Below are 16,132 nucleotides of genomic sequence, written 5' to 3'. Positions count from 1 at the left end.
AAGGAGGTCTTCTTGGAGGAAGCTGAGTCCTGAAGGACAAGGAGTTGTGATCCAGGTCGTGTGTGACCAAGGTCTTGCATAGAGAAGCCCGAGGGGCTCTAAGAGTCCAGAAAACCTTACAATGATTGGAAGATTCCAAGCTGAACAAGAAAGGTAAAGTCCAGATCCTCCCCAGAGTGGCTCTTGGATAATCACATCTCTTAGGACTGGCCATAAGGTTTGTTCTCTGGTTGGCATGCAGTAGGACAGAGGAGGGTCTCTGACGAGAGCAGCTGGCCATCTCTGCCAGACACAGCCCTGCTCAGGGAACTCTGTGGATCGTCATTCTCCCGTCTCCTCTGCTCAGTTCCGGAGCCGGCGTCACCAGACTGCCCCCCTTATCCTCTCTGCTTGGGGTCCAAGTCCCCAGTCAGAGGCACAGCAAGTCAGACAGATGTAAGTTCAGATCCTGGCCCCCCTACAAACTGGCTGTGTGGTTTCTTAGCCTCAGTGTCCTCATCTTTATAATGGGTTGATAATCTCTAGTCCACCTGCCTGTCGTGAGGGTTACATTCAGATCAGATCACACCTCTGCTCAGAACCCCATGGTATCTCCCATGTTCCTCTGGGAAAAAGCCAAGTCCTCCCAAGAGGACTCTCTGATCACAACTCTGATCACAACTCACACCTTCTCCCCCTCCCTCCCTCCACCCCAGCCACACTAGCCTCCTTGTGCTGTGTCTGACTCTTTGCGACCCCATGGACTGTAGCCCTCCAGGCTCCTCTGACCATGGGGATTTCCCAGGCAAGAATACTGGAATGGGTTGCCATGCCTTCCTCCAGGGAATCTTCCCGACCTAGGGATTGAACCCAGGTCTCCCGCATTACAGGCAGATTCTTTACTGTCTGAGCCACCAGGGAAGGCCACTAGCCTCCTTGGTGTTCCGCAAACGTGTCATGGTCTCCAGCCCCTGGGCCTTTGAACTGGCTGTTTTCCTCATCTGGAAAGACTCTACTCCACTTATCTGCCAGGCTCATGGATTTTGTCTGCCTTGTTTGCTGCTGTATAAACAGTGCTAGAACTGTACTTTAATAATAATAACAACAGTAATTTTATATATTAATGTAATAATGATAGTAGTAATGATGATAATGATTACAAGAGCCTGTAGGCATATTCAAGGGCTCAGATCCATCCGTCAACTCACCCTGTTACAAGTCTAAGCTTGTACTTCTTACCACATGACAGGCTAATAAACTGAGAGAAGAATCGTTGGGGCAAGGAATAGCAACTTTATTTGGAAAGCCAGCAGCCTGAGAAGATAGTAGACTAGTGTCCCAAAGAACCATCTTCCCTGGGACGGATGCTAGTTTATTCTATAGAACAAAGAGGGGGAGGTAAGGAAGTAAAGTAAAAAAGGTGATATTGTTTAGTGAGTCGTGAGCGACTCTTCTGAGAGCCAACGGACTGTAGCAGGCCAGAATTCCTGCTCCACAGGATTTCCCAGGCAAGAATACTGGAGTAGGTTGCCATTTCCTCCTCCAAGGAATCAATCCCTGACCCAGGGATTGAACCCTGGTCTCCTGCATTGCAGGCGGCTTTCTTTACCACTAAGCCACCAGGAAAACCTCCCCAAAAGGTGATTAAGTTATTTTAACTATTTCCTGGTTCCAGCCAGACTCCAGAGGAGATGTGTTCATTTCTTCCTTCCTACAGCCATTCACAGGTGAGCCTGGTCAGGAAGTTTCCTGTGAGCTAAACAAAGGTATTTTATTTTATTTATTTATTTTTGGCCACACATCATCGCATGTGGGATCTTAGTTCCTTGACCAGGGATTGAACCCTCGCTCCTTGCATCGGAAAAGCAGAGTTTTAACCACTGAGCCACCAGGGAATTCCCTAAACAAAGGTATTTTAGCTTAATGTTCAGGCATAGGAAACAAGGTTCCTGGAGATTGGCCATTATGCATACTTTAAACCATAGGCAACATTCCTTTAGAAGCAATAAAACAAGAAGTTTAAAGTAAAAGAAACAGATTCAATATGGAGTCAGATTTGTTCTTCCCAATTACAGCTCCCCTACCTCTGGCCCTCCCTATCTCTGGGTCCCTGCATGCACTGCAGCCAGACCAACAGGTTGTCCTAGAAGATGGCTCTCATTGACTCTGACCATCTGACAATTCTTTTAGCTGGACCAATAGGGAGAGGGAATTCAAGAAATCCGTGGGAAAGATTGCCAGGATAAAAAGTAAATTTTTGTGGTAAGATCTGTTACAAGCAGTGGAGATTTTTGAAAGCGTACATATGTGGGGTGATGGTAGGGAAGAGGGTGAGGAGAGGACGTGAGCTGTGAATATTCATTCCAACCTTGATTTGCCTACGGGGACCTGAATTGAGAGAGAGGAGGCAGAGAAATTGCAGATTGGAAAGTTTCCCGGGAGTGGCCACCCACAGTATTTATGGCTATCTGGAGTGAGTGGCCTCATTGACTGTCATCAGGGGGAAAAAAAAAATCTCCCTCTTGGGCAGGGGAGGGCGGGCGTCTCTCATGTGGAGTTTACTATTTACCTGTCTACATTGAAGAATAAGCACTCCTTTGTTCTGGCTTCCTTCCCAGCACTGCAGACAGAGGCAACCCTCTCTCTTACTTCTTGTTTATTTATTTTCAGAGAGAGTGTCTCATTCTGTGGCTTCAGAGTTCCAGCGGTTGTCCAAGTGGCTGGCTTGATTTCCAACCCAAGACAGTCAATGGACAGAGTCATTTATTCATTCAACAGAGAATGATTAAATGTCCCTCTGTGGCAAACACAGCTTAGATTCTGGGAATCTGAAGGTGAAAAAGACAGGCAAGGTGTCTGCCTTTAGGGGGCTTCCACTGTCAAGGGGCTTACAACCTTAGATGGTGTATGTACTACCCCTAAACCACTTGGGGAATTGTTTGTTACGCAGCAATACTAACTGATATGCTAATAAGTCAATGTGGTGTGATAGTGATTTTTGTGAAAGTATGTGAGGAGGAGAGGGCTCCTCAGGCCATTCAGTGGTAAAGAATCTTCTTGCCAATGCAGGAGACTCAGGTTCAATCCCTGGGTTGGGAAGATCCTCTGAAGGAGGAAATGGCAACCGGCTCCAGTATTCTTACCGGGAAAATCCCATGGACAGAGGAGCCTGGAGGGCTACAGTCCATGGGATTGCAAAGAGTTGGACACAACTGAGCAACTGAGCACACGCACACACACACACACACACACGAGGGGGAAACTTCTGTAAATTAGGTGAAGTCTGGTAAGGCTTCTCAGAAGTGACATTTGGACCAAAGTTTGAATGACAAGGAGGAAATCACACAAGGAACAGCAAGTACAAACATCTTCAGGTGAGAACTGTGGAAGAGCATGGATGAAAAGGGCTTCCCAGGGGAAAGAACCTGCCTGCCAGTGCAGGAGATGCAAGAGACATGGGTTGGATCCCTGGGTTGGGAAGATCTCCTGGAGGAGGAAATGGTAACCCACTTCCAGTATTCTTGCCGGGAGAATCCCATGGACCGAGGAGCCTGGTGGGCTACAGTCCACAGGGTCAAAAAAGAGTTGGACATGACTGAATTGACTTAGCTCAGCACAGCATATGGCTGAAAAGGACCAAAATGAACACAGAAATGCTTCAGTTCTTAAGTTAGGGGTGGGGTGGTGGATAAATCAGCAAGCAGGCATTCATTCTATTATTAGGTATACTTTTTTCATATATCTAAGTATTTAATAATGACAGTTCTCTAAAATTATGAGAATAATTATTTAAATAAAGAACATGGCATATATTTATTTGGTTAACTATTTCAACAAAACAAGGAGAGGTGGGGTGTCTCTCTCTAACCAGTTAACAATGTGAATTTTACTTTTAAAAATTATCATACTGGAGCATCCCTGGTGGTCCAGTGGCTAAGAATCCGCCTTGCAATGCAAGGGACACCAGTTGATGCCTAGTTTGGAAAGATCCCACATGTCTCAGGACAACTAAGCTGGTGCGCCACAACTACTGAGCCCTCACACCTAGAACCTGTGCTCCGAAACAAGAGACGCCTCTGCAACGAGAAGCCCATACACCGCAACTAGAGAGTAGCCCTTGCTTGACGCAACTAGAGAAAGCCCAAGTGCGGCATTGAATACCCATTGCAGCCAAAAATAAAAATAAACAAATGAGTCTTTAAAAGAAAGAAAGAAAGAAAGAAAGTTGTACTGCTGAAGTACGAAACAAAATAGGCCTCCGGGCTGGACACCGTGCTTGTCAAGTGGAGTAAAATTGAAGCTTTGTTGTCACCCAGACACTCCAAGGACAAAGCTAGTGACAGAAGCTGAGCTCTGCTGAAGTAAAGAGACAAGATGACCACTCCTGAGGTCAAGGAAGACTTCCCCGTCTATGCAGGAAGTCTCCTTGGGGGTCAAAAAGGGAGGGGGCTCCAACCTAAATCAAGTGTGGATGGGCACCCAAAGGACATGCATGACCTTCAGTCATGTCCAACTCTTTGGATCTGTGGTGGTTTAGGTGGTTTAGTCGCTAAGTCGTGTCCGACTCTTGCAACCCCAGGGACTGTAGCCAGCCAGGCTCCTCTGTCCATGGGATTCTCCAGGCAAGAATACTGGAGTGGGTTGCCATTCCCTTCTCCAGGGAATTTTCCCAACACGGGAATCAAACCGGGGTCTCCTGCATTGCAGGTAGATTCTTTACCTACTGAGCTATGAGGGATCTGTGGCGGGATCCACCTTCGCGAAAAGTTGCGCATGCATCTTGGGGCGGGTCCTGAGACCACCCAGGTGTGAAAAGAGAAGCAAGATAATTGGCCAAATGTAAACAAAGACCAGGAAGGATTGTCCTGTATGAGGGATTTAAATCACCTCTTGACTTCAGGACGCCTGCACTCCTCTCTGGGTGTGTATTTCTGCCCTGCTCCTGACTTGAAGAAATAAACGGCTTCTCTGGGTGCTCTCCTGAACGCTGTGCTGTGTCGCTGTGTCTGTAATAATAAACTTTGTACTTGTTTTGCAATTTTTGCCTCCTTGAAACATTTTTGCTTTCAAACAGGGTAAGAATTGGGGAACTTTGCTTCTAGCCTCTAGCCCCTGATGGACTGGCGGCTAGGTTCAATCCCTGGACAGGGGAATAAGATCCTGCTTCAAGACTACTGTCTCTCTGATAAACAGTACAAGATATTTTATTTTCTATTTTATGAGTCACGATCAAAACAATAAAATCCCGTGGGGACAACTTTTACTCTTTCTGTAAACCATTTTAGCAAAAAAAAGAAAATACCAAAGACCGAAGGCATTTTCTTTCTTTCATTAACATTTTTTTTTTTCATTTTGGAAACTTTAAAATGAAAACAGCAGCAGAAAGAATAGTGTAATGACCTCCATCTATAACAAAGGTTTTCAAGGTCAATTCTCAGCCAATTTGTTCGATCTATTCCCCCTACCCTCCTGTTTTTTTTCTGGAGTATTTTAACAATACTTTAAAAAAATATAAATAAATTATTGGTATTTGAAAATAGTCTGTGGGTTTTGTTTGTTTGTTTGTTTTGGCCATGCTGTGAGGCTTGTGGGATCCCACCCAGCCCTCTGCAGTGGAAGCACAGAGTCCTAACCACTGGACCACCAGGGAATCCTCTCTGATCTGTGTATTTCTAATGATTACATGAGCTGGAGAAATATGTGTAGAGACTCACATCAGATGCTGAGGCTGGCAGTCTGGAGGTTAGCGGTGAGGGGGAAAGCCATGTCATGGGACATTTAGAAAGTACAAACCGAAGAAACGCTGGAGCAAGAAGGAGCTCTCACAGCACAAACTGGCTAGCACCAGTCAGATGAGTCACAGAAGCATCAGGGTGGGTTACTACAACTTACTCGGGAGGGGAAATCTGGGTGGAAGCCCAGAGCCCCCGGGACCTTAGTATTTATGGAAATTCTGGGGGTTCTCATCCAAAATACACAGGAAGACAAAATAAAAACCTAAAGGCGAAATGGAGAAAAAGAGGATGCCAAGGTAACTCTAAAGTGCAGAGATGGGTGAAAGGGTTGGGGCTGCAGGGACCCATCGTCATGGAAACTGCAGTTGGAAGTGTTGTCATGGAAACCACAGCCAGGACTCCTACCAAGGGTGCTTCAGAACTATTTTTAGAGCCACTGGTAATTGTGGGTGGTTCACTGATGGGAGAAGGAACAGGCGGATGACTTCTCTTACACACACACACGTGTATATACATACATACAAATATACATTTATAATTACATGTAATTGTATAGTATATATGTAATTACAAATAAATATTTGTATGTTCATACGTATATATATAAGAAATTTAAAATTGTCTCTCAAATATTTTGGAATGCTTAACTCAGAATCTTCTTCTCTGACTGAACCCTGATTGAAACACTCATAGGCATCCGTGCAGTGAAGACTTAACAGGTCTGGGTCGTCCAAACTCTGTACCTTTTATTTTTTTGTTTTTTGTTTTTGCCCTCACTGCACGGCATGTGGGATCTTAGTTCCCCTACCAGGGGCTGAACCTATGCCCCCTGCAGTGGCAGCATGGAGTCCTAACAACTGGACCACTAGGGAAGTCCCCAAACCCTGTCCATTTTAAAGAACCAACTAGCCCTTTTGTGACTCCTGGGTAACTGCTAAGCCTTCCAGAATCGTGTATTAAAATGCAAGTGATGGTCGTGGCCTTGGGCCTTGCAGCATCTCTTCGATTTCTGAAGATACTGAAGGCTGAGTAACTAAGGTCAACCACAAATGTGCTCCATGCAAATGGATTCGGGAACAAGAAAAAAATCCTGGACACTAAGGCGCAGGTGAGCTTCCCTGGTTAATACGCCGTACGTGTTATCACACGTTGTTGTTGGAAAAGTAAGCCCGTGTAACTTAATGTATGGGTTAACTTAAAAGTAACCCGTATAACTCTCTCCCAGACTCTGCCCTTCTCTTTTCCCTTGGCTGACCTTAAGCAGTATCCTTTTCTTGTAATAAACTATAATTGAGACTAAAGTATCCACCTGCCAAGTAGGACACGCAGGTTCGATCCCTGGGTCTGGAAGATCCCCTGGAGGAGGGCATGGCAACCCACTCCAGTATTCTTGCCTGGAAAATGCCATGGACAGAGGAGCCTGGCAGGCTACAGTCCATGGGGTCTCAACAGTGTCAGACACGACTTGGCAACTAAATAACACACCGTAACTGTGAACACTATAATTTTTCTGAGTCCCAGGAAAACTCTCAGCAAATCATTGAACCTGGAATCAATGATATTCCTACTGTGAAGAAGAGCAAGGAACTCAGAGAGCTCAAATTATTAGTCTAATATCTCACAGTTACGAAGCCTCATTGCTAGCTGTACCAGTGAGGACCTGACAGGAAACATGGCAACTCAAACTGAGTCACTGAGGAGTGTTTCATTAATTATTAATAAAGGTGTTCAAAACAAAAGGTGTTGCCTGAAGGCAGGAGGTTGAAGAAACCAGCAAGGAAATGTGAAGCACTATCCCCAGGCTTGCGAGAGGGCATCAGAGGGCATCAGAGGCAGACACACTGAAACTAAAATTACAGAAAACTAGCTAATCTGATCACATGGACCACAGCCTTGTCTATCTCAATGAAACCAAGCCATGCTGTGTGGGGCCACCCAAGACGGATGGGTCGTGGTGGAGATGTCTGACAGAATGTGGTCCACTGGAGAAGGGCATGGCAAACCACTTCAGTATTCTTGCCTTGAGAACCCCATGAACAGTATAAAAAGGCAAAAAGATAGGACACTGAAAGATGAACTCCCCAGGTCAGTAGGTGCCCAATATGCTAATGGAGATCAGTGGAGAAATAACTCCAGAAAGAATGATGGGATGGAGCCAAAGCAAAAACAATACCCATCTGTGGATGTGACTGGTGATAGACGCAAAGTCCGATGCTGTAAAGAGCAATATTGCATAGGAACCTGGAATGTTAGGTCCATGAATCAAAGCAAATTGGAAGTGGTCAAACAGGAGATGGCAAGAGTGAACGTCGACATTCTAGGAATCAGCAAACTAAGATGGACTGGAATGGGTGAATTTAACTCAGATGACCATTATATCTACTACTGTGGGCAAGAATCCCTTAGAAGAAATGGAGTAGCCATCATGGTCAACAAAAGAGTCCAAAATGCAGTACTTGGATGCAATCTCAAAAATGATAGAATGATCTCTGTTCGTTTCCAAGGCAAACCATTCAATATCACAGTAATCCAAGTCTATGCCCCGACCAGTAACGCCGAAGAAGCTGAAGTTGAACGGTTCTATGAAGACCTACAAGACCTTCTAGAACTAACACCCCCAAAAGATGTCCTTTTCATTATAGGGGACTGGAATGCAAAAGTAGAAAGTCAAGAAACACCTGGCGTAACAGGCAAGTTTGGCCTTGGAGTACAGAATGAAGCAGGGCAAAGGCTAATAGAGTTTTGCCACGAGAATGCACTGGTAATAGCAAACACCCTATTCCAACAACACAAGAGAAGACTCTACACGTGGACATCACCAGATGCTCAACACCGAAATCAGATTGATTATATTCTTTGCAGCCAAAGATGGAGAAGCTCTATACAGTCAGCAAAAACAAGACCAGGAGCAGACTGTGGCTCAGATCATGAACGGCTTATTGCCAAATTCAGACTTAAATTGAAGAAAGTAGGGAAAACCACTAGTCCATTCAGGTATGACCTAGATCAAATCCCTTATGAGTATACAGTGGAAGTGACAAATAGATTTAAGAGACTAGACCTGATAGACAGAGTGCCTGATGAACTATGGACAGAGGTTCGTGACATTGTACAGGAGACAGGGATCAAGAAAATCCCCATGGAAAAGAAATGCAAAAAAGCAAAATGGCTGTCTGAAGAGGCCTTACAGATAGCTGGGAAGAGAAGAGAAGCGAAAAGCAAAGGAGAAAAGGAAAGATATTCCCATCTGAATGTAGAGTTCCAAAGAATAGCAAGGAGAGATAAGAAAGCCTTCCTCAGCGATCAGTGCAAAGAAATAGAGGAAAACAACAGATTGGAAAAGACTAGAGATCTCAAGAAAATTAGAGATACCAAAGGAACGTTTCAGGCAAAGATAGGCTCGATAAAGGACAGAAATGGTATGGACCTAACAGAAGCAGAAGATATTAAGAAGAGGTGGCAAGAATACACAGAAGAACTGTACAAAAAAGATCTTCACGACCCAGATAATCACAATGGTGTGATCACTCACCTAGAGCCAGACATCCTGGAATGTGAAGTCAAGTGGGCCTTAGAAAGCATCACTACGAACAAAGCTAGTGGAGGTGATGGAATTCCAATTGAGCTATTTCAAATCCTCAAAGGTGATGCTGTGAAAGTGCTGCACTCGATATGCCAGCAAATTTGGAAAACTCAGCAGTGGCCACAGGACTGGAAAAGGTCAGTTTTTGTTCCAATCCCAAAGAAAGGCAATGCCAAAGAATGCTCAAACTACCGCACAATTGCACTCATCTCACATGCTAGTAAAGTAATGCTCAAAAAATCTCCAAGCCAGGCTTCAGCAATACGTGAACCGTGAACTTCCAGATGTTCAAGCTGGTTTTAGAAAAGGCAGAGGAACCAGAGATCAAATTGCCAATATCTGCTGGATCATCGAAAAAGCAAGAGAGTTCCAGGAAAACATCTATTTCTGCTTTATTGACTATGCCAAAGCCTTTGACAGTGTGGAACACAATAAACTGTGGAAAATTCTGAAAGAGATGGGAATACCAGACCATCTGACCTGTTTCTTGAGAAACCTGTATGCAGGTCAGGAAGCAACAGTTAGAACTGGACATGGAACAACAGACTGGTTCCAAATAGGAAAAGGAGTACGTCAAGGCTGTATATTGTCACCCTGCTTATTTAACTTCTATGCAGAGTACATCATGAGAAACGCTGGGCTAGAAGAAACACAAGCTGGAATCAAGATTGCCAGGAGAAATATCAATAACCTCAGATATGCGGATGACACCACCCTTATGGCAGAAAGTGAAGAAGAACTAAAGAGCCTCTTGATGAAGGTGAAAGAGGAGAGTGAAAAAGTTGGCTTAAAGCTCAACGTTCAGAAAACTAAGATCATGGCATCTGGTCCCATCACTTCATGGGAAATAGATGGGGAAACAGTGGAAACAGTGTCAGACTTTATTTTTTTGGGCTCCAGAATCACTGCTGATGGTGATTGCAGCCATGAAATTAAAAGACGCTTGCTCCTTGGAAGGAAGGTTATGGCCAACCTAGATAGCATATTTAAAAGCAGAGACATTTGGAGAAGGAAATGGCAACCCACTCCGGTGTTCTTGCCTGGAGAATCCCAGGGACGGCGGAGCCTGGTGGGCTGCCGTCTATGGGGTCGCACAGAGTCGGACACGACTGACGCGACTCAGCAGTATGTTTCTTATATGATAAGGTCAGGGGTGGGGGAGGGAGCTACTTCCACTTTGAAAAAATAAATGCCTGTGTGTTCCTTGAATGGAGGATCACAGAACAAAAAAAAATAAAATAAAATAAAAGCAGAGACATTACTTTGCCAACAAAAGTCCGTCTAGTCAAGGCTATGGTTTTTCCAGTGGTCATGTATGGTTGTGAGAGTTGGACGGTGAAGAAAGCTGAGCGCCGAAGAATTGATGCTTTTGAACTGTGGTGTTGGAGAAGACTCTTGAGAGTCCCTTGGACTGCAAGGAGATCCAATCAATCCATCCTAAAAGAGATCAATCCTGGGTGTTCATTGGAAGGACTGATGTTGAAGCTGAAACTCCAATACTTTGGCCACCTCATGCGAAGGGTTGACTCATTGGAAAAGACCCTAATGTTGGGAAGGATTGGGGGCAGGAGGAGAAGGGGACGACAGAGGATGAGATGGTTGGATGGCATCATCGACTCGATGGACATGGGTTTGGGTGGACTCCGGGAGTTGGTGATGGACAGAGAGGCCTGGCGTGCTGCAATTCATGGGGTCGCAAAGAGTCGGACATGACTGAGCAACTGAACTGAACTGAACTGAACTGAATCCCCAGGCTTGGAGGGGAAGGGGGGGGAAGTCAGGACATTTCTAGAAACTTCTGGATACTGCCGGAACAAGAAAACGTAGCTGAGACGGCTCTCAACAAGAACTGTGGCTTTTGTTAGGGAAATTCGGGGGACTCGAAGGCGCTCTCTCCTCTTGCCTCGCGCTTTCTGATGTCTCCTAGGGGTCCTGTTGGCTGAACCAAACAGGAAGGAGGAGAATAAGAGGGGTAGTTGGCGCAGCCACGCAAGTCAGCGCCCCCAACCCCCATCCTGGAAGCCCACATTTTGAGTAGAGAAGAATGGAAAGGCTGGGTCAGGAGGGGCAGTCCGAGAACATGCAAATCCCTGGCTCGGTCAGTAGGTCAACAGTCGCGTTCCCAGCCGCTCCACAGGCCCATTTGCGTAGCCCACGTGCTCTGAAGCAACCACCGGTTGCCATGGAGACCGCGGGCAGCGCGCGGGAGCAAGTGCGCAAGCGCTCACTGAGATGCCTGCCTCGGCTCAGCGCGGTTGCTGGGGCCCAGCCGAGGCGCCGGGAGTCCTAGCGGGGGCGGACGCTGGGGCTATTCGTCCAGAGCATCCGTGCTGGAGCGGCCCGAGCTGGCATCTGGCCAGCGGCTGCATCCCGGCGGCCTCTCCGTGGCTCGTCTGGCCGTTCAGAGGCGGGGCTGCCGTATCCCTGCCGGGCGGGCCTAGACCCAGGCCCCGGGGGAGGGGCTGAGCGCGGTTTTCGGCAGATTCCAGGACACGTGTGAGCACCCGGGGCCGGGTTTGGGGAGGAAAGCCCTGGGAAAGCGCGAGGCCTCTTGCAGGCCCACCATGGAGGGGGCAGCTGAAAGCTCTGAGCCTGGCCGTGTTTATCGGCTCTCTGACCTCCGTCTCCTGTCACCTTTCAGGATTGCTGCTTACGGACCTCTGCAGGCGCGGTCCGCCTCGTAGACGCTTCAGCACACCTGGGAATCGAGCCCCGCGGTGTCCACGACCATGGCGGCGAAACTTTTGGAGGACTGGTGCCGGGGGATGGAAGCGGACATCCACAGGTCCCTGTTGGTCACGGGCATCCCAGAGGACTGTGGCCAAGCGGAAATCGAGGAGACCTTGAATGGGGTCCTTTCCCCGCTGGGCCCGTACTCCGTGCTCAATAAGATCTTTTTGAGGGAAGAAAATGCCAAAGCTGCCCTAGTTGAAGTTGGGGAGGGTGTGAACCTGAGGGCCATACCCCGGGAGTTCCCAGGAAGGGGGGGCATCTGGAGAGTGGTCTGTAGGGACCCCACCCAGGATGCTGAGTTCTTGAAAAACCTGAATGAATTCCTGGACGCGGAGGAGCGCACCTTGGAGGGTGTGGTGCGTCTGCTTGAACTCAGCCGGGCCCCACCACCCCAGACCCAGAATCGGTCCCCCGAGAACTGGGAAGAAGTTTTGGGGGTGTTTCTGGGGGCTGTGGTGCAAATCATCTACTATATGGATGCCGAGATGCGCAGCCAGGAGGAAGCTAGGGCGCAAGAGCTTGCCGAGGTCCAAGCGGTGGCATCCTTGGCTTCAGCAGCAGGAACGAAGGTCAAGAAGGAGCCAGGGAGGGCTGCAGAGAGGGGCTCTGCCTTGAAGATGGGGAACCCGGGTGGCTGGAAAGACGTGGAAGATGGGAGTGACGCTCCCAAACCTTTGGTTCGAAAGGCTGGAGCTCTGACTCATTCCAGGAGAAAGAAGCAGAAAGAAACTCCTAAGCAGGAACCAGTGCCCTGGAAGAAATCCCAAGGCAGCCATTCCCACAGCTCGGCCTCCTTGAAGCATCCTGAAGCTGATGATGGTAAAAATACGGAGATGTTAGAATGTGTCAGGAACAACAAAAAACCATGTGTGAAGCAGGAGGGGTCGGCTTTGAAGAAGCCTCAAGTAAAATGTGCCTGGAAGTTTCCCAGCAACCCGCCTCATGTACCTGCAAGCTGGGGAGTTGCCTCTGAGTCAGACCAAGATGGTGGTCTGGAGGGCCCACCTAAGAAGAAGGCCATGGGCTGGGCCTCGGCAAAGAGCCCTGCCCCCATGAGGAAGAAAAAGAAGGTGAGCTTGGGCCCTGTCTCTTATGTCCTTGTCGATTCGGAAGACCCCAGGAAGAAGCCAGAGGTTTCAAAGAAAGGGCCAGGCTTGGGCCAGGATGCACCAGACCAGAAGGCCCCTGGCGACCCCCAGCCCCATGAGTCACCAACCTCAACCTCACAGGGTCCAGAGGCCAAGCCACAAGGCCTGCCACATGCCTCCAGGGGTGAGAATGACAACAGAAGTCATTTGGGTTGTGTCAACAAGTGGATGGAGGGGGAGGAGCAGCAGGGGCAGGTGGGAGCACAGGAACCCAAAGGGGCAGAGAGTCAGGAGGTGGGTGAGGACCCCAGTGCAGTGGAGGAAGCAGGTGACCCACCAGTTGAGGCCTCAGAGGCCGAGAGCCCTGACCCCCCTCCTAGGAGCCCCTGAAGGGCGACACTTGGGGATGCCTGTGGAGACAGGAGGTCAGAGCAAACCCGCTCACCCATCCCTTGCTGATGAGTGTGTCTCTGTGGTATTCTCCAGTCATCTCTCCCTTCATCTGACCCATCTCCCTCAATAAGGATGGCATTGTTTGGTGTCATGTTTGTCAGAGTGGGTGGCCTTGAGGCTGGAGTTTTCTGGAGGCCTGGTCGGGAGATCAACATGTTCAAAGACTTAGAAAGTCTCAGGAAGTGAAAAATCGTTCCCGACACACCCTGCTTCTCCTCTTGAGCTATTCTGACTTATCCACAGAACCTATGGGGGACCATCTGCACCTGAGCAGTTGGAAGAAGACCAGGAAAGAGGCTCCAAGTCGGGAACAAAGTTGCTCTTGTTGACCTTTGATTGTTTTAGGGACTCACTTTGTAGAGATCCGACTCTCAGAGGTAAATGGTGTGTAAGGTCTTAGGTGTAGGGAATTCGGGAGGGAGGCATAGTCCTGTGCTTTTTTTCCTCGGCTGGGCCTGCTTTTTCACCTCCTCCTAGACACAGCCTCAGAGGATGAAGAGTCACGAAGCAGATTGGAAAAGTTCTAGAACATTCACTGTGACTCACAGGCTGGTTCACTGTTATGGTTGCCTATGTTTGGCCTTTCTCCCCCATTCCCTGCTTCCTTTTCTGAATGGTGAGCCAACCTCTCTCTGCAGGGCCTGGCGAGGTAAAGAGGTGTGCAGCCCTTTGCTCCCTTACATCGTCTCTCTGCTTCGACCATTGGGTAGGTTAAGTCAAGATCTTCCCCGCAGACCTCACTTCCTCACTCCTACTAGTTTTCAATGTCCATCCTCCAGTTCTCTAACCAGAAGGTGGTAAGGGCCCCACCCACTTAAGCCTTGAAGTGTTTGGTTTGAGGTTCTGTTAATAAAACTGGTACTTGGATTCCCATTTGGATGAAACCCTTGCAGGAAACCTGCAGCCAAAAAAGAATGATGGGAGGGAAGGACTCTGCCGTTCCTGGGTCCCCTGGCTCTACTTCCATCCCATACCCCCCCAAATGCTCTTCGAGGCTGAAGACCAAATCTCCCATTATAGGAAGAGACAGGAAAATATTCTTTAAAAGTTGGCTGATCATTTGTGCCCTCTGAATAGACCAGAATGCCTTGTCTCCTATGTGTGCAGCAGGGGGGGCAGGGCCAGGTCACCCGAGCTCAGTGATTTCCAGACAGTATCCTGGGGAAGCCCAAGGTGTGCTCAGAGAAGTCATCCGAATCTACTTTTTCACTTATTTATTTTTAAAAAGTGACTATTTGAATGTATCATAAGCCAAACAAGTCACACCAGACTATCAAAATATTACCTTGTGTTCATTAGTGTTTTGGTACAGGTATCCGTTTTGTTGATTTCACCGTCTATTTGCATATAATCTAATTTTCTTGTAAATTCAGCTCATAGGAAAGGTTCCAAGTGGGAGAAATTGGTCCCGCGAATGCCCTATCTTGAAACAAACACTCTGAAAGAAGTTTCTCTTTGTAATTCACATGTTCTTGTCCTACTGTGATGCTGCGTTGTTTGATAGCAAAACGTATCAACACGGCACACAGTAATTCATATTCTATTAGAGTTTGTGGTCTCTTTTGTGACTTAACATTTTTGTGATAAAAGATGTGAATAGTTGTTAGATGTTGTTAGTGATTCAGCAGGTTTCTTATGACAATTCATTTCAAAATTCTGGATGAGTCTGACGATGCAGGAAAAAAGGAAATGGTTTCCGTTTGCAGCTCCTCATCTGTGTGTATCCTTGGGTCCAAGCAAAATAAAACATGGGATTGAATTGGCCTTTCAAGCTTGTGGCTCTCCAGCTCCTGATTTCAAAATCAGGTCCATTACGGCTTCATTGTGTTAACAAATTGACACCGTGATTAGTAAATGTAAATGTACATGTTATCAAATAAAATTTAGCAAACCAAGTGATTGTGAGTCTCTTATAGATGCCAGTGGCATGAACTGTTTTAATTTGAGGAAAGTGTTCCCCCAACACTGAACAATACACACTGTCCTAGACTCCCAGCCTGGGGTGTGTGTGTGCTAAGTTGCTCCAGTCATATTTGCCTCTTTGCAACCCTATGGACTGTAACCCTCCGGACTCCTCAGTCCATGGGATTCTCCAGGTAAGAATACTAGAGTGGATTGCCATGCCCTCCTCCAAGGGATCTTCCCAACCCAGGGATTGAACGCCCCATCTCTTACGTCTCCTGCATTGCGGGCCAGTTCTTTACCACTAGTGCCACTTGGGAAGCCCCAGCATGAGCTCTTGTCAAACCTGGGTTCAAGCTGGAAGAATCATCAATTTTCCATGAGAGGAAGTCATCAAGATGTCTGCCCTCATTGCTATATGACCTGCCACCAATGTGAAAACTGCCCCCACCCCCCCCAGATTTTGGGGTTTCTAGAAGTTTCTAGAACAGGTAACTGGTGGTGTGGATTACCTGAAAGGGCAAGTTTACTTTTAAAAGCAGCTAGAAGATGAAAACCCTCTCTTCCCTTCAGACAGAAATTGAGGTTTTTTTTCAGCGAAAGATCGAATTCGATTTCCTTCCACCCAAGCCCCTCCCCTCTTAGGGACCTCTGAACCA

General features: G+C 47.4%; 1 protein-coding gene across 2 annotated transcripts; it reads left to right on the top strand.

The window, feature by feature from the left end:
- Nucleotides 1-6,795: 6,795 nt before the first annotated feature.
- PNMA8A (PNMA family member 8A) lies at nt 6,796-15,466 on the top strand. Of its 2 annotated transcripts, none has more exons than XM_081515584.1 (2): nt 6,796-6,822; nt 11,939-15,466. In XM_081515584.1, the coding sequence occupies exon 2, from the start codon at nt 12,027-12,029 to the stop codon at nt 13,506-13,508; it is 1,482 nt and encodes a 493-aa protein (XP_081371710.1). In that variant the 5' UTR covers nt 6,796-6,822; nt 11,939-12,026; the 3' UTR covers nt 13,509-15,466. The 2 variants fall into 2 exon arrangements, with proteins under 2 accessions (XP_081371710.1, XP_081371709.1); XM_081515583.1 differs by lacking the exon at nt 6,796-6,822 and adding an exon at nt 11,473-11,793.
- The last annotated feature ends 666 nt before the right edge of the window (nt 15,467-16,132 follow it).

This window comes from Giraffa tippelskirchi, chromosome 7, assembly GCF_054371585.1.
Source record: "Giraffa tippelskirchi isolate mGirTip1 chromosome 7, T2T-mGirTip1v1.2.pri, whole genome shotgun sequence".
In the NCBI taxonomy this organism is placed as follows: Eukaryota; Metazoa; Chordata; class Mammalia; order Artiodactyla; family Giraffidae; genus Giraffa; species Giraffa tippelskirchi.
This window is presented reverse-complemented; position numbering and strand designations above follow the sequence as displayed.

Coding starts and splice junctions, on each gene's coding strand:
- PNMA8A (XM_081515584.1), top strand. CDS start 12,027: ATGGCGGCGAAACTTTTGGAGGACTGGTGCCGGGGGATGGAAGCGGAC.